Source organism: Eubalaena glacialis, chromosome 5 (genome assembly GCF_028564815.1).
Source record: "Eubalaena glacialis isolate mEubGla1 chromosome 5, mEubGla1.1.hap2.+ XY, whole genome shotgun sequence".
NCBI lineage: Eukaryota > Metazoa > Chordata > Mammalia > Artiodactyla > Balaenidae > Eubalaena > Eubalaena glacialis.
The window spans coordinates 45,885,907-45,912,941 of NC_083720.1; the positions used below are offsets into that span (position 1 = coordinate 45,885,907).

The 27,035-nt window shown below is 37.8% G+C and overlaps 1 protein-coding gene across 8 annotated transcripts in view; it reads right to left on the reverse strand.

The window, feature by feature from the left end:
• Positions 1 to 26,711, reverse strand: part of LCORL (ligand dependent nuclear receptor corepressor like) — a 175,858-nt gene extending 149,147 nt beyond the window's left edge. For 7 of the 8 annotated variants that reach the window (XM_061191263.1, XM_061191266.1, XM_061191261.1 and 4 more), the window contains exon 1: positions 26,406 to 26,711. In XM_061191263.1, the coding sequence (XP_061047246.1) occupies positions 26,406 to 26,565 (160 nt within the window). In that variant the 5' untranslated portion in view covers positions 26,566 to 26,711. The remainder of the gene's footprint in view (positions 1 to 26,405) is intronic. The other variant, XM_061191262.1, reaches the window with a different exon arrangement.
• Positions 26,712 to 27,035: the final 324 nt, after the last annotated feature.

The following is a 27,035-nucleotide window of genomic DNA, read 5'->3' on the forward strand; positions in this document are numbered from 1 at the left end:
GTAAAGCAATTATACTCCAATAAAGATGTTAAAAAAAAATATTAGTGATCGTAAGATTAATGAGATTGTAGGATTCATCTAGTTCTTGTGTAAAAATAGTTCGGTGACATTGGCTATGCATACTCTTCTTGATTTTTATTGTAGATTTGTTAGCATATAAACAAATATTTTTCCGGAATAAATAAGACTATGTTCTTCATCCCTATAAGAACAACTCAGACAGAGTAAATTCTCACATGGCTAATTTAAAGGCTTTCCATCAAACTCAGCACCATGAATAGGATGGTAGTGCTAACCAGCAGGACAGTTACTTCCATGGATGATGCCATAAAGAGATATTCATGGTTTCAGAAGAAATCACCTCTAGTTCATAAGTCAGGGAACATATTATGACATACAGGACGTGGGGGAGAAAGTAAACAAAGAGATTTATTACAGCATTAATTGTGATAAAGATGCAATTTCCAGAGGTAAATTGATTTTGCATACATATTGAGTTTTTCATACTTTTCATATATATGATAGTCTAGTAGAATATTCTCTGCGGTATTTCCACATCATACATTTAGAAAATATTTTTGTGGGGAAAAATTTTATATTTGAATAAATATCTGTTTTACTACCAAAAAAAAAAAAGATGTTAAAAAAAAAAAGATTTCTGGCTTGAGAAATTGAGAAACATTCACTGAGACAGAAAATCCATGAAATTTTTTTGTTTTGTCTTATATGACTGGTAGATATAAAAGGAGTTCACTTTTGGATATGCTAACTTGGCTATGTGGGCATAAATTAAAACAAAAACATCTGGAGGTAGAAACACAGACTTAGAGATCATCAGTACACAGATGGAAGATGGAGTCTCATTTTCTAATTAATTAAAACAAGTTTTCATCAAGTATCAGAATCAAAATATTTTTAAACGACCATTTAAAAGTTTTTTTCTATTTTAGTTGCTAATATTGTAATGGCATTATTGTTTTTACTACAAATGTTCAGTATTTCAGTACATAATTGAAAAAAAGTTAGTATGTCATCTGGTACCGTGCTACCCACAAGCCCCCACCCCAAGCCTGCCAACACTCAAACCCTAAAAAAAACCACACTGTATCCCAACTCAGGCATTCACACAAAGTTGTTCCTTCAGCCTACAATGCATTCCAACCCCCATTCCTACTCCCAAAACATGTCTAGATAACTCCTACTCATTCTTAAAATCTTGGTTTTAAAAATCACTGAAATCCTAAAATTCCTAGAAGAAAACATAGGGGGAAAGCTCCTTTATACTGGTCTTGGTGATAATTTTTTTAGATGTACTACCAAAAGCACAAACAACAAATGTGAAAATAAACATGTGGGATACATCAAACTAAGAAGCTTCTGCACAGAAACCAACAATGAATAGGCAACCTGTAAAAATATTTGCAAACCATATATCTGATAAAAGGTTAACATCCAAAATATATAGAGACTCACACAACTCAATGGCAAAAAACAATCTGATTAAAAAATGAACAGAGGAACTGAACAGACATTTCTCCAAAGAAGATATACAAACGGCTACAGGTTCATGAAAAGGTGCTCAACATCACTAATCACCGGGGAAACATAAATCAAAACCACAATGATATCACCTCACGCCTGTTAGGATGGCTGTTAAACTCCCACCAACACCCTTGCGTACGTTGGTGGGAATGTAAATTGGTGCAGCCACTATGGAAAACAGTATGGAAGGTCCTCAAAAAATTAAAAATAGAACTAACACATGATCCAGAAATTCCACTTCTGGGTATATATCCGAAGGAAACAAAATCACTATCTCAAAGAAATATCTGCACCCACGTGTTCATCGCAGCAATATTTACAATAGCCAAGTGTACTAAGGAAACAATCTAAGTGTCCATCAGTGGATGAACGGATAAAGAAGATGTGATGTGTATCGACAATGGACTATTATTCAGCCATAAGAAAGAAGGAAATTCTGCCATTTGCAACAACATGGATGAATCTAAGGACATTATGCTAAGCGAAGTTAGCCAGACAAAAACAAGTACTGTATGATCTCACTTATACGTGGAATCTGGAAAAAAAAAAAAAAAGTCAAACTCAGAGAAACAGTAGAGTGGTGGTTACCAGGGACTGGAGTGTTAGGGGAGATGGAGCAATGCTAGTCAGGGTATTAAGCCTTCTGCTATTAGACAAATAAGCTCTGGGGATCTAATGTACGGCATGGTGACTACAGTTAGTAATATTGTGTTGTGTACCTGAAATTTGCTAAGAAAGCAGATTTTAAGCTTTCTCATCACACACGCCAAAGAAGTTAACTATGTGAGGTGACAGACATGTTAGTTAACCTGATTGTGGTATTCACTGCACAAAGTATACATATGTCAAATCATCACATTGTATACTTTAAATATATACAATTTTATTTGTCAATTATACCTCAATAAAGCTGGGGAAAAAGAATCACTGCCTAAAATTAAAGCTTCATATAATCTAATCTAACTTTAGACTAGGTTAGACCCATTGTTACATGCTTTATATTATATAATACTCCCTTTGGAGCACCTATCACAATTGTGGTTAGTCATGTATAATTTTTTAATGTCTCTTCCCAACTAATCAATTATTCATTTAACAAATATTTGTACGTCTACCAGGTGTTCTAGAAGCTGGGGATATATCAGTGAGAAGACCAGACAAGAATTCTGCCCTCAAACGTGGGAAAGAAGAGTGATAGAGAAAAAAAATCACATAAATAAATCTTTGATATTTTTATTTGATAAATGCCACAAAATTGTATAAGCTCCAAAAAAAGGAAGGGACAATGTCATCTTGCTTGCTATGATAGTCCTAGCATCTGGCCCATGTAAGGCATTCAAATATTTGTTGAATACATGTTTGAGAGAAAAATTTCACTCTGAGACCAAAGACATTCATTCTCAAAACAATTTTTAAAACACAGCCCAATCTGTAAATTAAAATCTTAATAATTATCTTTCCCCCATCAAGTATCTTTCTGAAATTCATAACCATTTATTTATTTACATCCTACCTTGTTCTAAGACGAACCCATATTTGTGTCTTGCTTAGTTTAGTGCTTTTTCTATTTCTTGGACGCTAAAACACTTTAGCTTCAATGTAACCACTACCTCTTTAAGTAGTTTCTTGGCTGTGTTCTTTCTGTAAGCATATGTCAAATATATATTCTACTCTGACTTAAGGACTGTGGTGCCTCTATTAACAAAAGTGTCTCTATTACAAGGCCTTGAAGTCTCCCTAATCCCCAAACATGAGGATATAAATGCAACTACTGGTATCTACTGGTATTAAGGATGCTGCGAAACACCCTACAATGCACAGGACAACTCCCCACAATAAAAATTTGTCCAGCCCCAAAATAGAGCCAAGGCTGGTTTGAAACTCAGCATTAAAGGAACTGGATTCAACATGTCTGAATAGACACTAGAAGAGAAAAACTCAAAGAGTACCTTAATTATCCACCTCTTTCTCTAATTTACATTTATGCAACAAATGGAAACCAAACTAGTCATAAGGAATTACTGAGGAATAAGCACATGTATAAGACAGTTACCCTGTTCAAGACTTAAACACAGTTGATTTGACACTAGAATAATTATTTTCCTGTATTTAGATGCTTCTTAGCTATTGATGGGAAAAATAGTCTCATCCTCTCATTAAGAGCTATTAGCATTCCCTGATTTTTATGTCTAGTATGAATCTGTTTTGTCCTCTCATAAAATATAGAATGATAATAGATATGGAGTCAAGATCCATGCTGGAGCCTCAAATTTCCCACCATAACAGCCATGTGACCTTGGACATATGACATAACCTCTCTGACTCACTAATCCTTCTTCTGTAAGACTTGGAGTATCATCAACAATTCATATGTTGAAGATTTAATTATTGTTTTCAAACATTTAATAAAACACATATATTCCAGGTAGAAAGTTAATTTGTATGGAATTTCTTAATAAAATGTAATAAATCAATAAATAAATGCTAAACTTTACCAGAAACTAGAAATACACAATTCAGGTATCTGAACTAGATCTTACTCCTACCTGAGTACACAGGCAAAAATTCAGGAAACACATTCTGACCAGGCTTTGTCCATATTATTTCCCTTTACCTCTTACTAAGTTTGTAAGTTACTCTTACAAAGTTATAATACTAGAATATTCATATTTTATAGCACTGATAATGTCTCATTTCAAGCAAACCCAATAGGTAAAACAACTAGGTTTACATAAAAATGAAAAAAAAGTATGGGATGACAATATGCTTTAGGAAGAAACAATAATTTAAAGAGAAGGTTTGCTGGGCATTTAAAACAGACACAAAAACTCTGTGCAACTTTTATGAAAGACACCTAGTACATAAAGCATATCTGTCTCTTACACTGAAATAACTTATAGAAAGTAGACTATGAAGGCTTTGTAGAAGACTGACAGCAAGAGAAAAATACATACCTCCAGGATGGAGGAAAGGGAATGGGACTGGTAAAAGATAGATGAGAATTTCAACTTCATCTGTCATGTTTTATTTCTTAAGATAGAAGGTACTTGAATATATATTATATTACTCTAAAAATTTTTTGGAGGTCTGATATAGTTCATAAGTTGAAAAAAGTTTTACGGTTTCAAACAGTAAATGTGTTACCTTAAAGATTCACCTCTACTGAACATTATTCGTAGCAGTACAGAAAATGTGAAGTTTACTGGAATGTCTCTGACTACCAAGGCTCTTATAATGGATATTGAAATCACTGTTCTAATCAACTTTCACAATTTAAAAGAACAGCCAACTATACTAATTCTGTTTAAAACTCTTCAATGGGTCTCTATTGATGAATTATAAATATTCTAGGATAGCATATATGGCTTTCCCTGATCTAGCCCCTGCCTATTCGCCAACCTCATTTTATACAACTCCATTATAATTAATATGCCACTTACAAGAAACAACTAACCTTTTACGTTATTTACAAATCTGAGCTTTTGCACCTGTGGTCTATCTGAAATGCTTTTTCCCCATCTTTGTTCATCTGTCAAGTGTCCTGCCTTCCAAACTAACCTAAAACATTTTCTTCCAACTTTATAACTAGCTGAGTAATTAATCATATTAAGCAGCAGTTTGTTCACGTGCAAAATAAAAGGTCTCTGGGACTTCCCTGGTGGCAGGGGACACGGGTTTGAGCCCTGGTCCGGGAAGATCTCACATGCCGCAGAGTAACTAAGTCCGTGTGCCACAACTACTGAGCCTGCGCTCTAGAGCCCGCGAGCCACAACTGCTGAGCCCATGCATCGCAACCACTGAAGCCCGCGCACCTAGAGCCCACGATCCGCAACAAGAGAAGCCACCTCAATGAGAAGCCTGCGGACTGCAACGAAGAGTAGTCCCCACTCACCACAACTAGAGAAAGCCCGCGCGCAGCAACAAAGACCCAACACAGCCAAAAATAAATAAATAAATAAAATAAAAGGTATGGCATACAACAAATACTGTCCAAATGGTATCACAAAGACTTTTCCAATCTTACTTGTCAGAATTCACTGTTACCAGCACCACAATCTCCCAAGTATGTTCACATCCTAATTTGAGACTTTTTTTTTTTTGATTGAGAAAGGTAGCTAGAATGTTTAACAACTTGACAACATTACTGCCTTTCTATTAACCCTAGGATCTATCACAGTGATTCACCTAATAAATGTAGTTGAATTAGCCTAAAATGCAGCTGACAGAGGATTTGGCTGAAGAGAGAGAGGGACCATCTACACTTAGTAACACAATGATTTTTCAAGAAAGAAGTAGAGAGTTTTCAAATAATAAGAAAGATTACTACTGTAAAAATGAGCATTTGTAGCAAATACAGTGTTTTAGAGAAGACTAAAACAGGTGATAAAGTCTTCATAGAGTCAACATTTTTGTTACACTCCTAATAAACACCTGCCTTAAGGTCATAGTTTAATGGGGAAGAAAAACAAAAAGCAGACAAGCTCAATAAACATTACATAGAATCCCTGTGATGAGCAAGAAAAGAGTGCTAAAGCCAAACAGAAAGTGAGAGAAATAAGATGGTAGAAGGTACATTATCTTTAGTATTTAATTTGGGGGGCTGGGTGTTAGTAATGGCATGGTGGTTAAAGCAAAGATAAAAATTTTGATTTCTGAGAAGACAAATTCAAGATGAAAAAGTCTAAAAATGAAAAAGAAAACACTCTTACAAATTAAGGAACTAATGCTCAAGTATAAATTAAGTACAAGGTAAGTAACTTGCAAAATAATCAGCTTTTAAGGCCCAAGAAACTCAGAAGCAAAATATACTATAAACTCTGGCTTATCTCAATGACTTAACTCTATCTGAATTCAGTGACAATTCTGTATAAAGAAATAGTTTTCAAAGCCACAAGGGGATGAGGGTAGCAGAGAGTCTATGTTCCTTGAAATCTCAACTCACTTTTGATACAGTGTATCATTCATAAAATTACTGTCATAGCTCCAAATGTCTTTTGGCTATATCCAAAACAACACAACCTTCAAAGGGCAAATAATATCATTCGCCACAAATAAGGTTATTAAATGTGTCACAAATTATAAAAAAAATTTCCAAAGATACTTTGCAGGATAGCTGTATGGTAGAACGGAAGCACAAAAGGGACTACGTAAATACCGGACAAATTTAAAAATTTCAATATAACTTGATAATAATCAATTTTAAGGTAAATCTATATATTTAACTGAAGAGAATAAAACAAAGGCAGAGAATAAGTATATTACCCAATTTCCATTAAATTTATGCTTGTTTATTTTTTAGCAGTGCAGGGTAAATGTACTGAAAAAAACTCATTCACTCGACAATTATTTAAGGACTCAGTGGGTGCCAAGAAACGGAAGGAAAAAACATGTTTTTTCCTTTACCCATAGACACACACACACACACACACACACTTTTTACTTAGTGGGAAATACAGCATAAATGTTATATGATAGAGAAAGGAGAGAGTGATTATCAGTGCATACAGAAGGGTACCAAATACAAACTTGGAAATGCTAAGAAAAGCTGAAAAAATGAAGTCTAATTAGCTAAAATGCGACAGAAAAATAATCCAGGAGTTGAATCAAAATTAAATACGTATAATATATAAGAATGTCAACTGTATTGTCTGTAATAATGTAAACTGGGAACAGCCCCAAATCCTTCAAAATAGAATAGATGAACAAGTTATCACATATATACATATTAGAATATTATTAGAGCAATGAAAATGAATAATCTATGGGAGACCACATGAATGAATCTTACAACCATAATACGTTAAAGAAGCTATACACAAAGAATAAATGCTATATAATCCTATTTAAACAAAGTTTCCCAAAATAGGCAAAAAATAATTTATGATTTTAAGAAGTCAGAATACTATTCACGTTTGACGGGGGAGAGATTAGTGACTGGGAGGGATTATGAGGTGACTTCTGGGGGGTTCTATTTCTTAATCTGGTGGTGGTTACAAGAGTATGTTCACTTTGTTCCCTTAAAGTGTAAGTTCATAATACATATACTTTTCTCTATGTAGTTATACTTTTTTAAAATGTTTACAAAAAGAAGAAATGGATAGCAGCTACTGGTAATCCAGAAGGAAAAAAAAATGCAAAAGCCCAAAGACACAGTGCTTGATGACCCAAAAAGGGTTCAGCATGGCTCCTCTGTAAAATGCTAACTATGATACCTATACCCAGGATTACTATAGGATTAAAGGACAGAATATGTGTAAAGCACATATCTGGCACAAATATTTATAGGTGTTTAATAAATGTTAGCTGTTATTATTACTATACTACTATTACTGTGCTACTGATGCGGCTCCTTGATGGTAGTGCTCAAGGTAGAATGACAAAAAGGCTAAAAGAACAGAGGCAGCAGGTTATGATGGGCTTTTCTAAAATATATTATGAATTTAGACTTTATCCCAAGGTGGTGGGGAAGCAATGAAGAATTTTACACGGATGGTAATATGATCACATTTGAGTTTAGGAAATTTGTCGAAGGAAAGAAAATGTGAAGCTTAAAAAAGGATGTTAAGAAGAGGTTGTCAACAAATCATACAGAGAGGTCCAGTAAAGAGAAAGGAAGAAGGAAAAAAAGCGCTGACTTGAAAATCAATACCTAACAACTTTGAGAGAATAGCTTATGACTTTCTAAAGGTTACAAAGTTAATAAGTGACACTTAGAATTAAAGGTACTCTAAATTCATAATTTATTACAAAAATCTCAATTTAATACTTTTTATATAATTGTAACTTTAAGCACACAAATGTCAACAGGACATTCTCTTCAACTATTCATTAAAATTAAACTAAAAACACTTTTTAAGAAAGTCTCCTGGGGGCTTCCCTGGTGGCGCAGTGGTTAAGAATCCGCCTGCCAATGCAGGGGACACAGGTTCGAGCCCTGGTCCGGGAAGATCCCACATGCTGCAGAGCAACTGAGCCTGTGCGCCACAACTACTGAGCCTGTGCTCTAGAGCCTGCGAGCCACAACTACTGAGCCCATGTGCCACAACTACTGAAGCCCGGGCACCTAGAGCCCATGCTCCGCTACAAGACAAGCCCCTGCAATGAGAAGCCCACGCACCGCAATGAAAAGTAGCCCCAGCTTGCCACAACTAGAGAAAGCCCGCGCAGAGCAACGAAGACCAATGCAGCCAAAAATAAATAAATAAAATAAATAAAGTTCTTTAAAAAAGTCTCCTGGAATTATCACAATTGTTATTACTAATGATAAATTATACATATATGTGTATAGATGGATACCTATATATACTTCTATGTCTCTATATATCTGTCTATCCATATCTCTTAAAATTCAGACTTTCCAAGTCATAAATTAATTTGATGTAGATCTGAATAAACACCAAGACCAAATTGTTAAGTACCAAATTATCATGAGTGCTAACAAATATTGTAAAACTAATGTAAAAACATTTTTAGTGAGTTATTGGTATTTCAGCAGCAACCAAATAAGAGGAATGCTCTGAGACACTCTGACACATTAGCTATATCTCTGTTGATTCAATGGCTCTACAAGATGAAAAACAATGAACTGCTCTTCAACATACACAATGAATCTATTAATAAGCAGTACCTTCTTTGATTTGCTTGATGAATATAAAATGTCAGATAGATCCAAGACATAAGCAGCAATGGTTTATTGGTTTTACAGCCATTCAAAAAGCAGAACAAAAAGATGGGAGGGGGAAGGGAGGGAAGGGAGGGGAGGAGCAGGGAGGGGAAGGGAGGAAAGGGAAGAAAACAGTAAGCTTCTGGGGTCCAGAGCTCAACTTTTCTGGCTCATAAACCAACCGTAAAGAACCAAAAATAGTTTATATTAAGCCTAAAAGCAAGCAGTAAGATATCATAAATGTCATGATGCTTTTCACAACTCTAGCATAAATCCACAACTACCACAAAAAATGTGTAATCTGGCTTTGTTCACATTAGAACATGGAACGGATTGATTGCTGCATTCAGACAACCAACGTATAAAATGCTTTGTTTAATAAAAATTCTACTATTAAAAATTAGTCCAGAACCTACAATACTATTGTTAAAGCTGGGTCACAGAAATATGGAGATTCATTATGCTTTCTTCTTCTTTTTTGTATATTTAAAATTTCCCATAATGATTTTTATAAATTACGACCAAGCTTTCAAATATTCTCCTGGGAAAGCTACTTTTGATTTCCCCAGAGAAAGAGTAATCAGTGTTTGCAGAGGACTGGTATAAAACATAACTGCAACAGTAAATTCACTGAATAAAATGTGGAAAGTGGCACTCCTGTGAACTTCACCACTTAAAAGCAAACTAACAAAAATGTCAATTGACACCCAATTAAATATCAGAATAAGGACTAATTCCTTAGCGGGGGGAAAACATTCACAGTCTGGCTTTAAGTCAATTTTTGTACTCTCCTGGTTCCTGCCACATTGCAACTTTTGGGCATGCTATAATAATTTTCCAAAAAACAATATCTCAGACTTCCATGGTTCTGTCTCTGGTGCAAAAGGAAGTCATCGTTGGGTTGAGAATAGAGCAAAAACTTCATCAGATTGTTGTTGTAGGACACAAGATTAAACTAAAAAGAATCAGAGCAGAAGAGGGGAAACTATTAAGAATCTGTGCAGTAGTCCAGGCAAAAAAGTAAGGTTTACTTAGACTGGAGTGGAAATGGAGGGAAAAGAATGGACTTAAGATATATTTGGCTGAGTAATATTCCATTGTATATATGTACCACATCTTCTTTACCCATTCGTCTGTCAATGGGCATTTAGGTTGCTTCCATGGACTGGCTATTGTAAATAGTGCTGCAGTGAACATTGGGGTGCATGTGTCTTTTTGAATTATGGCTTTCTCTAGGTATATGCTCAGTAGTGGGATTGCTGGGTCATATGGTAATTCTATTTTTAGTTTTTTAAGGAACCTCCATACTGTTCTCCATAGTGGCTGTATCAATTTACACTCCCACCAGCAGTGCAAGAGGGTTCCCTTTCCTCCACACTCTCTCCAGCATTTGTTGTTTGTAGATTTTGATGATGCCCATTCTAACCGGTGTGAGGTGATACCTCATTGTAGTTTTTTTTTTTCTATAAATGTATTTATTTATTTGTTTGTTTTTATTTTTGGCTGTGTTGGGTCATCGTTTCTGTGTGTGAGCTTTCTCTAGTTGCGGTGAGCAGGGGCTACTTTTTCGTTGCAGTGCACGGGCTTCTCATTGCAGTGGCTTCTCTTGTTGAGGAGCACGGGCTCTAGGCACGCAGGCTTCAGTAGTTGTGGCATGTAGGCTCAGTAGTTGTGGCTCGCGGGCTCTTGAGTGCAGGCTCAGTAGTTGTGGCGCACGGGCTTAGTTGCTCTGTGGCATGTGGGCTCTTCCCGGGCCAGGGTTCGAACCCGTGTCCCTTGCATTCTTAACCACTGCGCAGGCAGATTCTTAACCACTGCGCCACCAGGGAAGCCCCCTCATTGTAGTTTTGATTTGCATTTCTCTAATAATTAGTGAGGTGGAGCAGCTTTTCATGTGCCTCTTGGCCATCTGTTGGAACGAAATTGGGTCATTTGTAGAGACATGGAAGGACCTATAGACTGTCATACAGAGTGAAGTAAGTCAGAAAGAAAAAAACAAATATCGTACATTAACGCATATATATGGAATCTAGAAAAATGGTACAGATGAACCGGTTTGCAAGGCATAAATAGACACACAGATGTAGAGAACAAATGTATGGACACCAAGAGGGGAAAGTGGGAGGGTGGGTGGTGGTGGGATGAATCAGGAGATTGGGATTGACATATATACACTAATATGTATAAAATAGATAACTAATAAGAACCTGCTGTATAAAAATAAATAAATATAATAAAATTCAAATAAAAAAATATATTTGGAAGCATAATAAATAATAATCGGTGAACTGGGTATAGGAGAGGAGATGGACGGTAAGTGAAAGATGACTTCCAGGTCTCTTGACTTGTGAAACTAGGTACAATGAGATGAAGAAAACCAGAGGAACAGATTTGGTATTTGGTAGAGGGAGATCAAGAGTTCAGTTTTAGATATGTTATATTTAGGGTATCTGAAAGACATACAAGTGGAGGGAGATCAAGTAAATCAAATATTGAGATAGGCTAATAAATGGGAGGAGACAGAGAAAATGAGGGTCACTAGGAAACGTTTAGGGTTTTGTTTAAAGAAGTAATCATTATATGTCAAAGCTATGGAAGTCTAAAACCTACAGTGAACCATGTTACATTCACTCTACTAACTTCAACACAATTTGTGAAAACTGACTTCAGGTAGTCTTTCCAAATTACTTATAATAATTATAAAGTTATTCACATACTAAACAAAAAAATACAACATAAAATTACTAAGTCTATCTAGGCTGTATTTTCCTGACAGATAATAAGGTATAAAATTTGTGGGGGGGCGGGGAGGGAAACAAAACACCACATATGATAATAATCAAGGTCCAAAGCCACCCCTGGACCTACAAATGTTAAGAATTCAAGAATGCAGAGGTGCCACATCATTCCTGCAGCAAAATTTCTGAGTTAAGAAAGCTCAGAATTTATACTCTACTATATTCCACTGTATGATTGGTTTCCTTACAGGTCTTGCTGTACATATTCTTGCAACAACTGGCTTACAGCAAACTAGCACACCCTAATGGTTGATCCTAGATATTGATACGCCTATATACTGACGCTACTATCTCAAATATGAAAACCGCTCTATGTCCTATCCTGGATAATGGTCCCACAATCCAATAGGCCTCTTAAACAGAAGCCTGGAAATGATTCTCTATTTTCTCCTTTTTCTGTATGCCCACAGCTCACCTATGACTAAAATCTGTTGATTGTAATGACATATCTCTTGAATTCTTCTCCCTCCTCCATTTCTACCACTACTCTTATTTCAGAGCCTCATAATTTCTTGGTTGGGCTATCCTGACATTCCCGATTGATTTGCCTGTCCTATTCTCCTATTACTCTACTGGCCAAGTAATCTTATAAAACCACAAATTAAATTATGTCACTGCCATGCTTTAAAATCCTTCAATGGTTTTCCACTACCTGTGAGTTACTTAACTTCCTTATCTGTAAAGTGGGGATGATAAAAATAGTTTCTACTTATGTGACTGTTTTGAAAATCAAATGAATTCTAGTGTAATTAAGCACTTAATGCCTAATGAACAGTAAAATAAAATAATTTAAAATAATAATAATTATTGTTATATTCTGCTTAGATGTTTCTCCATGATTCAGCTTCTGTTTCTCTTTTCTCTTCTCATGTCCCACAGTCATTCCTGGACCCATACAAAGAAACCTGATCATTCTTCTCTATATCACAACTTTAATACTGTATGTGCTTCTATTATACCATTTACCACACTTCAGAGTAGGAGAGGCTTGTCTTCACTACAAGACCATGCTTCACAAAGACAGTCTAATGCATCTGAGTCACCTAGCACAATGCCTGGCCCATAAATATTTACTGAAAAAATTATGAAGAGAAAAGAGATGTATGAAAGGATTATAGCAGATGGCCATGCTTCCTTCCACACTGAAAATCCAATTATTCTTGATAAAAAACAAAAGAGCAATTTCAGAATAGGTCTAAAGAATGAGAGAGTCAGAAAAAAACTCACTCTGTGACAGAGGATGAAAGCACCTGTGGGTTCAGACTGAGGAGAAGAATGAAGATAAATTAGTTAACTAAGATAACTTAGTAAGATAAGTTAGGTAAGTAAGCTAATCTGTATTCATAGGGAAATTTTACTTCATTTATGAGTTGTATATATCTGTGCTAGAATAGAAATATTAAAAGGTCAAATAATAAGGCAAAGGAGAAAAAGCAGGTAAAGATTAAGCTGATGCCATAATATTAGTGTTAAAAAAAAAAAAAAAACCCAAACACATATTTCACCAGGGCACTACTTTCCTATACTACGCTAAATGGGTAAAGGGGAGCATAGGCAAAGGATAGCTAAAATGAAACAATAAATTGTCACCAGCTATTTCTATTTGATCACTTGCCATTCTTGGGAAAAGTTCAAAAGAGTTGGAAAGGGGATGGCCATCATTCTTGGAATTGGGATAGAGGGTTAACTGTATATCTTTACATCAAGACTAAAACTTAACATTGACAATCTATGCTGGGGAAATCCCTTGCCCCACTAACTCTATGTTCTTACCTCCCCCCCCCCACCCCGTTCCCAATGTTAAGACCAAGAAAGAAATTTGGGGATATTATTCCCTGACTAACCCATCTCAAGGGAACACTTAACTCTAATATGTGCATTCAAATACAGAAGCCCCTGGTTCTCTCTTATTCCAGGGCCAGGAACAAAAGGCCAAGGAGGTCTAGACCCAGAATACTTCTCCCTACTCCTGATTTCAAAGTTCTGAAATAAAACAGAGAACAGATCTGGTACTAAAGTTTTAAATGCAACTATCTGATCAGAAAGCAGGAAGGATCAGACTTGCTAATTTTTAAACTAGGTTTCACCAAAAGAGTAATATAGACTTATATGTTAATTCTATCTTCATATTTTCTAGATGAAAAGTCTTGGGCAAGTCAGCTTCTCTAAGCCTTGGTTTTTTCATCTGTAAAATGAAGATAAAAATTGTACTATTTCACATGTGAAAATTAAATGTGATTAATACAAATAAAAGCTTTTTAGCACAGTGTCTAACACACGATGGTAAGCATTCAATAGACATTAGCTATCATTATTTCAAAAGGCAATTCTTAGTGTTGAAAAGTCTGTAAGTCAGTTTATATATTACCAACTATGAGATTTTAAGGGCTGAAAGTGATTAATTCAAGAGAATGTAATATTTAGACTAATGACACTGCTTTTAAATATTTATTTTTACTTTGTATCAATGTTAAATTTACAGAAAATGTTTTAAGTATGCTAAGAACTTTTACTTTTCCAGCTATTTGAGAGTAAATGGCCTACATGATAACCCATCACCCTTGAATTCTTTAATAAGGGTTTCCTACAAAGGCATTCTCTTACAAATATGACCATTAAAATCAGGAAATTAACAATGAAGCATCATGCTCACTGCTATTGGGGTGTCACTGCTCCTAGGTCCCTTCTCAGTGAACAGTTTAGGGCATAAGTATATATTTCTATATTCTACATCTATATATAAGAAAAACCATGAATTCACATACCAATATCTCTTTTCCAATCCAACACTACAGAAAGCATTCTAGTTTTTTCCACTTCCATAATGGTAACTCCCTTCTCAGACAGTGACAGGCTGGCTCCCATTATCCTTAAGGTTATTTATTTGACTAGTCTCCCTGTACGTTACCAGCCTCCCATTGTGGCTGCTTCCCCATCCCCACATGGACGCTCTCTTTACCCCTCTCTGCCCCAACACCCACATACTTCCTCCATGGGTATAACCTCCCCTATTCCTCGTGCCTGGCACTCCTCCTACAAGAATATCCTCCTCATCTTGCCTAGGCACTAACATCCCATATTGAGCTGATCCTCCACTGGGATGTCTTCCTCTCCCCACCCTCAGGTTCTGATCTTGCACTGGGATGCCTCCAACCATGGACTCCCACCATATCCAACTTGAGGCTCAATACACCCAAACCAGGCTACCCTCCTAAACGGATGCCTTTCTGCTGCCACCCCTGGTGGCCATCACCTCCTAGTAGATGCCCTCTTATCCCTCTTACTCTGTACCAGGTTACTCACCTTCACAAATACCGATCTGACCCTGCTTGGGCTCCAACACCTTACACTAGTGTGCCCCTCCTATTCAGACTGCTCCTCATACCTCCAGCTCCATCAACCCACATGGGGACCCTCCTCAACCCTGCCAGGCTCTGACATACCCACTTCTTCAAGAGGACATGCCCCCTCCCCCCATATACCCTAACCAGTGTGGACACTTTGGTCCCACCTGATGGTTTCAGTACTGAAACGTTCCGAAAGGAAAGAAGAAGGGAACAAGGAAGAACAACTGATGACATTTAAAAAAAAAAAAAAGAAAGAGAGATACCAGTGAATAAACTGCATAAGCACCCATAATCCAAGCTAATTAAAAGGATAATCTATTTGTCAAAGTATCTGCTTTTTCCACTTAAAGACACAGTGGTCAATTCTTTTACATTAATTCCTTCTAAATTTAAAAAGTCAATTGAAAATTGATAAAGAAGGAAGTCTTGTCTTTCTTTTCTAGCCAAATATGCATTTTATTTAAGTATCTTACATAGGCCTGTAGAAAAATCTAGTTCATCAAAAAAACAAAACTACCAATTTTATTTTGAGAGTTTAAAAAAATGAGTGTTTCAAACACTAGAATTAAATATTTTTTAAAATATTTAGAATATGTAAGTTTGACTTGTTTTCAGTATAATGACAATTGTATTGTTTCCAGTACACTTATGCCCAGATACAACTCTGCAAAAATTAGCCTTGATTGTTACAGGAGTAACACCTTTTCCTTGCTCCCTGTTTCTATGAGGAAGGATGCGTCATAAGCACAATCTGAGCCTCTCTTCACTCCTAGGGAAGCGAAGTGACTGATCTGATTGGTGATTTTGTAAAGAATAGTTGGGTAGACCCTTGGGAGTAGCTATCGGGAGAACGTACTCACAGAGAGCTCATATTCCGCTCTGCTTCCCTAGTATGCCTAGCACTGGGTGGATAAATTGGCTTAAGCCAGAACTACTTGACTCCTTCACCAATCTATTTCTCTAGCCTGGACTCTATTAGTAATAAAAGTAATATTCTGCTTCCATCTTTCTCCTTGTTTTAATTTTCAAGTTGTTCAGAACCCAAGCAAAAAAGAAGGGTGCCATCTGAGAGTACTTCAGCAATCCAATATCTTAATTAATTTATTGAAGTGGAGATTGCTCATTTTCCCAGTTTTGACTTAAAAGGGCTGCTTAAATTTGAGCTTCTTAAAACTATTAGAAATAAAAAAACCCTCGAACCTGAACCAACAGCAGATGTTCAAAATGAAAATAAGCCAACTTATCTGATCATACTTATTACCCATTAAAAAAAAAAAAACTTCAAAGGCTTATAATTTCCTCCTTATAGATGCCATAATTTATACTTTCAGTCCTACTTCCTACTCCCACCCTATACTCCAGTGACACTAGAGTGCTGAATATTTTCAGAATATACATTACTTAGACTTCTATACCTTTGCTTACACTATCCTTCAACCTGTTCCTTCCACCCTACTTTTCTGCTGGATCATTTAACTTAGGGATCAGCAAACCATGGCCAGTAGACCAAGTCTGCCTATTTTTGTCAATAATTTTGTTATTGGAACACAGCCATGTTCATTCATTTATAGATTGCTTTTGTGCTACAACAGCAGAGTTGAGTACTTGCAATAAAGACCATATGGCCCACAGAGCCTAAAATATTTACATCCAGCCCTTTACAAAAAAAGTCTGCCAACCCCAGCTTTCAGTCAATCCTTTGAAGCCTAGTCATTTCAGATTCTTCAAATCAAAATTAATTGCTGTCTCCTAAGCCTTTCCATTATATTATGCCATCTCTAATACTTAACATCCCTGATAACTGTGAGCTCTTTAAAAGCAAAGAATTCCTAGTGTAGGAATTAGCTTTTTTACCCAACTCACAGTTCCCACCTCTCCCAATCCTAACCACGTTTTTAGGGGAAGTATTCTGGAAGAAGCTTCTGCCCTTTTCTCTACCCCTTATTCATCCTACCAAAGGAAAGAGGAATAACTAGTATTGGCAACATGCTGATAGTTGTTCCTAGTGGAATGGATTAATGTTTTAAAGGTCATTTTTCATGCACGTTCAAGCCTACCGTTCATTCTGCCTAGATGGTCCTACCTACCTATAAGCAAACCACATGGGGTAGAGCTTCCTTGTATTTTAGAAGAGGCCTGCAGCTCTAGCTGCTCTGTCTTTGATAGGTTGGTAAGTTCAATTCAGGATGATATTGTCTTAATTCTGGCTTCCGCTACAAGCCAGGTTCTTCAATACAACCTTACCATCTAAAAAGCTAACATTTTGATCCCTGATTCGTAAGTCTGTTTCTAGTTCAGAACCTGGTTAAGGAAGAAACATAGAATTACACTCCTATCAACTAGCACACAGTAGGACTCAAGATATTTGATGATTGACTGGCAACAGTAAATTAACTGGAAAAAATCAATCTTTTAAACTGTGTAACACACTAATGCTACATACCATATCTTACTTGATGAACTTAATTAGGAAAATATGTTTTGAAGGGAAAAAGAAACAATTTTAGAGTTCACATTCAGTGATTCAAACCAAGCCCATCCTATTTATCTAATTTATCTCTCAATATTTTGTTGCTATCAAGTCTCAGCTTAATTAACATATAAAGTAATCATGGATATTATCAATTCAAAAAAGTATTCTCCATCTTATTATCCATGTATAAAACAAACATCCCTAGATCCCACACCCTTCCAATTACTGCTCTATACATCTGTTCTTCCTCAAAATGTAGCTTCTCAAATGGTTTCTCCTCTTCCACGCATCTTAAATACTTTCTAACCTATTACAATATAGCTTCCATCCCTACCACTCTGCTGAAATTTATCCAGTCAAGGTCACTAGGAACTTCCATGCTGCCAAAAACAATGCACATTTCCCTGTTTAACAGTACTTGACATCTCATCAACATATAACAATCCCTCCTTATTTTAACACTCTTCACTCAGATTTGGTAATACCATCTCTCCTGGTTTTCCGACATAGCCAATGGCCTTACTTTTCAGTGTAAAAGTCCAGTGGCTTTCCTTTGAGGCTCCTCTTCCTCCATCCAAGGAATGCTAAGATTCCTTAAGACACGGTACTGAGTACTCCTCTCTAGTTATACTATCCCTTACCCTTAGGTGGTCTCATCCATTTCAAGGATTTAAATATCATCTTTATGCTGGTAATTCCTTAATTTATATTTTTAGCCCAGAAACCACTACTATATAAGTATTATAGCACCTTTCATAAAAACAAAAGATAGTGAACATTTAAGGACAGCTCTAAATCTATTATCCGTAGATTTCCATCTATGAAAAGCGAAATGACTCGTGCCTAAGGTTATAACAATAGAGGCTAAAAAGGAACTATGTTCTTTCAATTCTTAATCCTTTTTACCATTTGTGAAGACTTAGCCCCTTGTCCCTAAACTGTTTACTAAATAGTTTACTATTTAAATATGAAGACTACTGGACAAAGTTTTTCCCCTACATACACACCTTACACATAGCCATCAGAAAAGAACTGGCCAATCTGAATTAACAGAGGAAGTCTCAAACTAGTTTTTCAAGAAATATTTTAGAAAAGACTCTAGGATACAACTGAATTTTAAAGGAGACTGAGGATGCAGGCAGGGTAGCTGTTATGATTAATAAGATACTCAAGAATTTGGAGCCATGTGTACAAAACAGAAGTAAAGGCAGATGAAAGTGGCTGGGCTGTCTAAAGAAGAAACTAGGCAAACGAACAGGGAAGAAGCCTGGTGGACTATGGTCAACTCACTGGATATGGTTAGGAGCTTTTATTTGATGAAAAAAGACAAATGGGAGATACTACTGCTTTGTAAAGTACAAAATCAAAGCAGCTATTCCAAATAATGATTTAATATAGGTTATAAACTAGACTGAAGGACAGTAAAATCAATGTTGCAGATACTGATATAAACTAGAGTCTTACCTAAATCGGCCCAAGTGCTTAACACTTCATCAGAAAAACTGAATCCAAGAGATATTGCAAAGAAAATAATAATAACTTGGTAATAGATCAAGGTAAAGAAAAAAGAAAAACAAAGAAGAAAATATAAGTAAGCAGGGTTGTTGCCAATTAATGGGAAAACTATATAAAAGGAAAGGAGATATAGAAAAGTGATTCTTCATTGTAAGTTGTTTTCTAGAAAACATAAAAATCCTCAAAACAAATTTTTAATTAGCTTTATTAAGAGCAAAGTGCCACTCTTCAAATACAAATATGGCATTGTTACCTTAATTAGTTTCCTAATGGTAGCAGTAGGTTTGTCTGGGCCTATTCACACGCTCTTATCTATAGTCTGTGGTAAATAAAATACACACACACACCCAAAAAAGAAGGAATATTATCAAAAAAGAAAAAGATAGAAACTCTAAACCTCAATAACGTATGATATTATAATTGAAAAACTGGATTTACCAAAAAGGAAGAAAAAATTGCATATCCAAAAATCTACATGCCTCTGTTGCTCCTCCCAAGACTGCACAGTGGTAGAAGAATTAAACACCAGGATTGAAAGATAAACCAGGGGAGCATGGAGGATACATAATAGCTACTTCCGGTGACATAACAGGAACTTATCACAGTGCCCAGCCAAACAGGGAGGGATACACACATGTAACCAGCCAAGGGAAGTAGCACGGACAGGAAGAGACAGCACCACACAGGGAGAATACATGTGATACGCCCAGACCAGCATACAGCCTGTTTCTAACATATGCAAATATACAAAATTCATATACTGCTTGAACCCAAGGGTGGCAGAACTTCCAAGTATACAATAATCCAAGAGTATACAGAATTTCAAATTTTACATGCAAAATTCACAATGTGCCTATTTTACAGAGAAATTTGGATATGTGTCTTTACCACCCAACTACTCATGATCATCATAGATTCCATTTGCCTGATACATATTATTACATAGTGCTTTAATTCACATCTTTTTTTAATGGATAAAAAATTTGCTAGTGCCTGAAAAGACAGTTGTGCAAAGTTTTTGGGTAGTTGACCCATTCATACCAGTTCTCATCAAATCCAGATTTCTAAGTAAATCTACTCTTCCAGAATTTACATAGCAATAGTGACAAGATGAGGTAGAAGTTGGTGGAAAAATAAAAGAGTAGGAGGCAAGAAGCAGCCGGAAAGAAGTGTCAAGTTGATTATCTAGAACTTTATTTACCTGGACTATCCCATCTTTAAGTGTTATAGCTCTATGAAGTGCTCCCGTAACTTCTTCAGAGGTTAAAAAATAGAGGAAGAGAATATCCTCTGCCCCTGATACTGCTGATTATCAATGGGGCAGGAAGTTTGGAAAAGTCTACTCTGCAAACACCTGCAGAGTGTAGAACTCTAACACAGTCATGTGGTTAACAGGAAGAGTACAGAGTGTAGGTACCAACAGAGAGTAGGTTCATGATATAATATGATACAGATTTTTTTTTAATGAATTGAAACGAATTTCTTGTATTCAGCTACTACAAAGCCTAAACATTCCTTGCAACGTAGCACAGCATCAAATGTCTTTTGCTTTTCTTATACATAAAAAGCGAAGATCAAGCTAAGTGATTATACTGCGATTCTTAAACTCCATGACTCTACGGCTCAAGAATACCCTAGAATATAGATCTTTCAAGCCCTTACTATCTTTTTCTCTAACATGCCTCATGATCTCTTCATTGTTCATCAGCATTCCCACCAGAAAGAATCTACTGGCAAAAACATAAAGCTCAAAGCTTTTAATAACCTGTATAAATAATAATAACAGCAAATGTTTATGGAATGTTTTCTATATGGCAGACACATATTAACATATATCAACACAATTAATTTTCGAACAACCTCATTATCTTCAATTTACAGGTAAGAAACTGAAGTGCAGAGAGGTTAAGTAACTTGTCCACCCTGGTAGGTGGTAACAGCTAGAGAGCTAGAGTTCAAACACAGGTAGTCTAGCTCCAGTGCCTATATTCCCATTCACTATATTACGTTATTCAAATAAAAGATTTGGGGAATAAAAGGTTTGGGGAAAGCTATCAGTTTGGTTAGTATCAACAGATTTGAAATAAGTGGTACCAAGGTAATCAAGCCTTGGCTGGAGTCACTACACTATAAAACTGTGCTGTCCAGTGTGGGAGCCATTTGCCACATGAGGCTACTAAGCACCTGAAATGTAGCTAGTCCAAACTGAGATATGCTATAATAACTGATTTCAAAGACTTAATGTTTTAAAAAGAATGTAAACTAACTCAACAATTTTATATGGATTAATGTTAAAATATTTTTAATATATTGGGCTAAATCAAACATGCTTTTTTAATGTGGCTACTAGAAAATTTTAAATAATATATTTGGCACCCATTTTATTTCTACTGGACAACAATGGTATGTTGGAGTTTATAGAATGATTCTTATCAAATCTTCATTGTTTTATTGTTGTAACCTTAGGCAAATCAGTTACACTGGTTACACTGATCATTAACTTCTGTATCAGAAAAATAGGGCTTAAAAACAGTCCTGACACCTCGTGTTCAGATTTTGTTATCTAAATCTATTTTCCACTAAAAAGAATGGAGGGCTCCTTGGAAAAATGGCTGATGTCAGGGCTGGGACATGTGAAGTACAAGATGAACCTGGAATATCTTGTTTGGGCAGGAAGGAAGTGCTCAAAAATAATCATTGGGCAGGGAGGGGTTGGGGAGACACGTGATTTGTCAAAAACACTGGAACAGCTTGATGGGGCTCCCACTGGCCAGACCTGGGACAATTTGGAAATCAAAATAATGACAGTAATGGATTTAACCACTGAATAAAATAAGAACCCATGAGTTCATACAGATGAAAATAACTAACAAAATAAATAAAGGAGGAGATGGGACAGACTGCTTTATGACAGAATATCAGCTACTAGTTACAGAATGATGAAGCTAGAAAAATCATGAATGGATGTTAAAACTTGTGGGTAAAGTTTTGATGAGACTATGTAAATATCCTGTTCCTCAAAGTATTTTCCCACAAATTACATATTAATTACAAAAGGACAAATAGTAACTTTCAGGGAGAAATATGGAAAATACCACATTAACCAAATTTTCAAAGCTACCATCACCAACACTGGGACAAAACAACATTATGAATCTCAAGATATGATGTATTAAGAAGGACAGAACATCTCTTCAGAGGTATTCCTGCCAAAAATGCATAACCAATCTAATCATGAGGAAACAACAGACAAATTCAAATTGAGGGACATTCTACAAAATAACTCTCCTGTACTTTTCAAAAATGTCAAGGTCAAGAAATACAAGAAAGGCTGAGGAAGTGTTCCAGATTTAAAGAGACTAAAAAGAGATATGACAACCAAATGCAATGTATGATCCTAGCTGGGGGGAAAAGCTTATAAAGTAAAATGGATAAAATCTGAATATGGATTATGAATTCAATAACAGTATCATTAATAGTATGTCAATGTTATATTTCCTGGTTTTAATAACTATACTGTGGTTAGGTAAGCCAATGTCCTTGGCTTTAGGAAATATAACTGAAGAATTTAGGGGTAAAGAGGCATCATGTCTCCAAATTACCCTCAAATGGTTCAGAAAAAAAAAAAAGATATAGATATAAGGCAAGAATGATAAAGCAAATACTGCAAAATGTAATACAATTGGTGAATGTGGGTAAGGGTATAGAGGAGTTCCTGGTACTATTTTTCCAACTTTTCTTGTAAGTTCGAAATTATATCAAAATTAAAAGTTAAAACAAAACAGAAAACTTATTTCCCAGATCAAATATCCTAATAGACTACACAAGTCCTGATAATGTTTAAAAATATACTAATGCATTTCTTTTATCCTGGACTTGACTTTGCTTTAAATTTTATGATTTATCAGATACTAATTATATATTCCATATATAATTCCATAAGATCCAGGACTATATCTGTTATCACTCAACATGCTGAGTACTAGGATACTATTTATTATAACCAATAAGCACTCAAACATTTGTTAGATGAACATATTCAAAAGTATAGCATAGTACAGGATGATTACAGAGAAAAATCAAATTGTAGAAAGCACCACATTGTAAATAAAGCTATTAATTGGGACATACAGCTTACAGGACAATTCTTCAATTATAAAAAAATAAAAACCAGGATTAAATCACAGAGTAGCCAGAAACCTAACCTAAAGAGATGAGTTCCACAAATAGAGAAAGGTAAATATCATTTTCCATATCAAGAGTTAAACATCTTAGCTAACTACAAGCAGTCATGGCAAGGAAAATGAACTTTTTGCTCATAAAATTAGAATATTTATATATGTTATTTTAAAAATGAATGAGATTACTTTAAAGATTTAGGCTAAGAACTGAGATTTTAAAACTTCACTACTGGCTCAATACTAATTTGCTGTAAGGCCCTGAGACACTGCTTACAATTTCCATATTTCATTTAAAAATAAGACTTGTGGATCATTTTCTTCCCCAAAGGCAGAAAGAATATTTTATAAAAATAATTTCATCCAATAAGAGCAATGAATATTCAATACAGAAGTACATATATATATTCACACACATACACACATGCAAAGTAAAAAGAATACAGCTTTTTTCAAATATATTTACAAAGTAATAGCAAAAGGTAACTTAAAATAGTTACACAAAACACATTTAATCCCAATTCATACTGTGAGTAGGTGCTTCACATATACACTACTGAAAAAAACCCAGTCAACCAGTGTATATCCTGCTTAAGAGAGTTTTATTGTTTATTTAAAAAACAACCATGATAAAAACAAACTATGAGATGGATCTTCCTAGGTCTCCTGACTAGGACTGGGACTGTGGGAAACAATTCTCAAATACAGTTAGAGCTCAGGAAAAAATTTTCTTTCAAATACCGTACAAGTGTATACTACATTAAAAATGTAATATAAAGACTGCATATTAGACACACAGCATTAACACAATTTTCAATGTCTTCCAATCCTACTTGAGTATCCAAGTAGGTAAGACAGAAAGACATCCTATTTCCCTTTTTCCATCAAATCCAATTAATTTTGTGTTTAATTAAAATTCGACTATTTTTCAAAAGCACATATATTTTTGTGAGACAAAGCCATACTTAATGCATCTAAACAAGCAAGATGAGAAAAAAGAAAAACCAAAGTATTCTAAAATATAAAAATTGTCCAAAGACACCGTCAAATAACTGTGCCTCGGCAAAACTTAACACAATAGTATCTCGAGCCAGTGTTACAATGCTATCATCCTGCCTGATTCTAACTGAACGAACTCAACAATTTTCAAACAGGTTGTCAGTGGAAGAGATCTTTACATAAGCAATTATAAAAACAGGGTCCATTTTGTATTCGGGAAGCACCAGCAACCCTTGGCTTAAAGTTTTTATATAAGAATACCGTGAGGGTTTTTTTACACTTTTTAAAAAGAGAGAAAATCACTTATGAATACCTGACTAAAGCTATTTCCTAGAACGTTTCCTTAGAGAAGAACAAAACATATTTTAAAGGGTAAAACAGTGAATTGCTTGAACATAACTTAAATGCCCCTACTCAGAGCAAACTTCCTTCTCGTACGTTTTCCTATATCCACCGTATTCTGCAGTGCACATTTCTGATTTGAAGTTGTACTAGTTTATCCTACCACGATCTCCTTTTCACTAGTGAAAAACAAAAAAGATCTTCAGGCGCTAACCAAACAAATCTGAGGGGGCTTGGGGAAAAGGGGCGCGAGGTGGCGCAAGAACAGATGGAAACAGGGTAAGAGAGTTGTTTTCTTAGGGCACTAAGGTTACTCCTCAACTCCAAATGCCAAGATTTAACTGCCAGTCGAGCAAGCTGCTGCCACTATCCACTCCTTAGACAATGCAACCTTCCCTCTACCTCTTCTCCTACTCTCCCACCCATCAACCCCTTCCAAAACAAACACAACACACCCCATCCCATAAACTGCGTTATCCCCTCGGTGCCCACTCGGTGTTATCCAACCTGCTGGATAACAGCTCCACGCACACGTCTTACTCAGACAAAAAAGCGACGGCGTCAAGGTGGGGAGGTCCCACCACCTTCCGCCACCCCCGAGCAACCCGCAGAATGACAGCCCGGAGCCCAGAAGTTTGAAGCAGAAAGATTCCGACCCAACCAAAAGGGAAGACGGAATTGCAGAACGGGGATGGGAGTTGGGGAGGGCGATGTGCGTGTCTGTGCAAGGAAAGGTCCATCACATGACAGTAAAAGAGGACCCGAGTCTTCGGGGCGTCCGCGAGGAGAACGGGGGGGTTGCCGTCGCCATGGCAACACCCCCCCCCCCCGCGTCCAGACTTCCAAAGAGGGAGGAAGAACTTCAAATCCCAACCGTCAGCGCTCGAGCGGCTCCTTCTTAAAGGAGTACACACGGCGCCGCCGCCGCCGAGCGCGAGAGGGCAGAGTTGGGCGCCCCCGCCCCTCGGGCGACGCCCCCGCCGCCCCTCGCCCCCAGCCGGCTCACCCGCGGCCCCCGCCCCGCGAGCTCCCGGGGGTCGTTCAGGTCCCCGTCCCCGGGAACCCGGTCGCGTCGGCCCGCCCGGACCCCGGCGGCAGAAGGGGGTGTGTGTGCGCCCGGCGGGGGCGCGGACCAGCCCGCCTTCCTCCCGCCAGCTCTGCCCGCCGGCTCCTCTCCGGCCGAGCGCCGACCCACCGGCCCGCTTCCTCCCTCTTGACAGGGTGGACGGCGAGCGGCCAGGGGCGCCGAGGAGTTTCGGGGAGAGCGCAAGCGAGCCGTTTCCTCGGGGGCTCGGCGAGCGGGTCCGAACTAACAGTTCCCGGGGAGCCAAAGAGCTGAGGAGGGGAAAGGAGCGCGGACCGCGCCGGGCGAGGAGCCCCCAGACAAAAGGCGATCGCCGGATCCGCCGCGCCGCCGCCGCTCCCATCTCGCTCCCCCAATGAACTGACCCGAACGGGAGATTCAACTAAACCCCTCTGCCACAAACTCCTCGGGCTGCGGCAGCCGTCGCCGCGCGGAGCCGGGGCCCCGGCCCGTGTCTCTCTTACCTACACAGTGCATGAGGCGGTGGCGCCAAGAGTCGAGTTCCCGCCGGAATCCTCTCCTCTCCGCCGCGCACCGAGGGCTCCGGCACTGAGCGGCGGCGGCGGCGGCGGCGGCGGCAGCAGCGGCGGCGGCAGCGGCCATTCTCTCTCTTCCCTTGTCCATCTGCGTCCCGCGTCACGCGCCCTCATTTACATACGAGCGGCGCAGGCACGAGGCAGGGGCGCGAGCCCTCGGCGCGAGCCCCGGAGCGCGCGCCCCCCGGAGGGGGGTTGATTGACACGTGTCACACTACCTTCCCTCTGCCCTTCCCTCCCCCTCCCACCGCTCCCTCTGGGAGAGGCGGGGAGGGAGCGTGAGGAGAAGGAAGCAACCTGCCGCTTCCGCTGACCCCGCCTCCCCATCTACTCCCCTCTCTCCCCTTCCCCCGGAGTTTACTCAAGCGAGCCATACCGCTCCCGCCGCCCGCGAAAACCCTGAGCAGGAGCCAGAGGCTCGGAGCCCTGCCAGGAACCGGCGTGCTAATGGAGCGGACTAGCAACGCTTCCTTTCTGTCTTCGCGACGCGAGTCCGGACTCCCGGTGACTTCACTTCCCAGGTCTCCTTGCGCTGGGGTCCCGAAGCGGAGCTTGCCG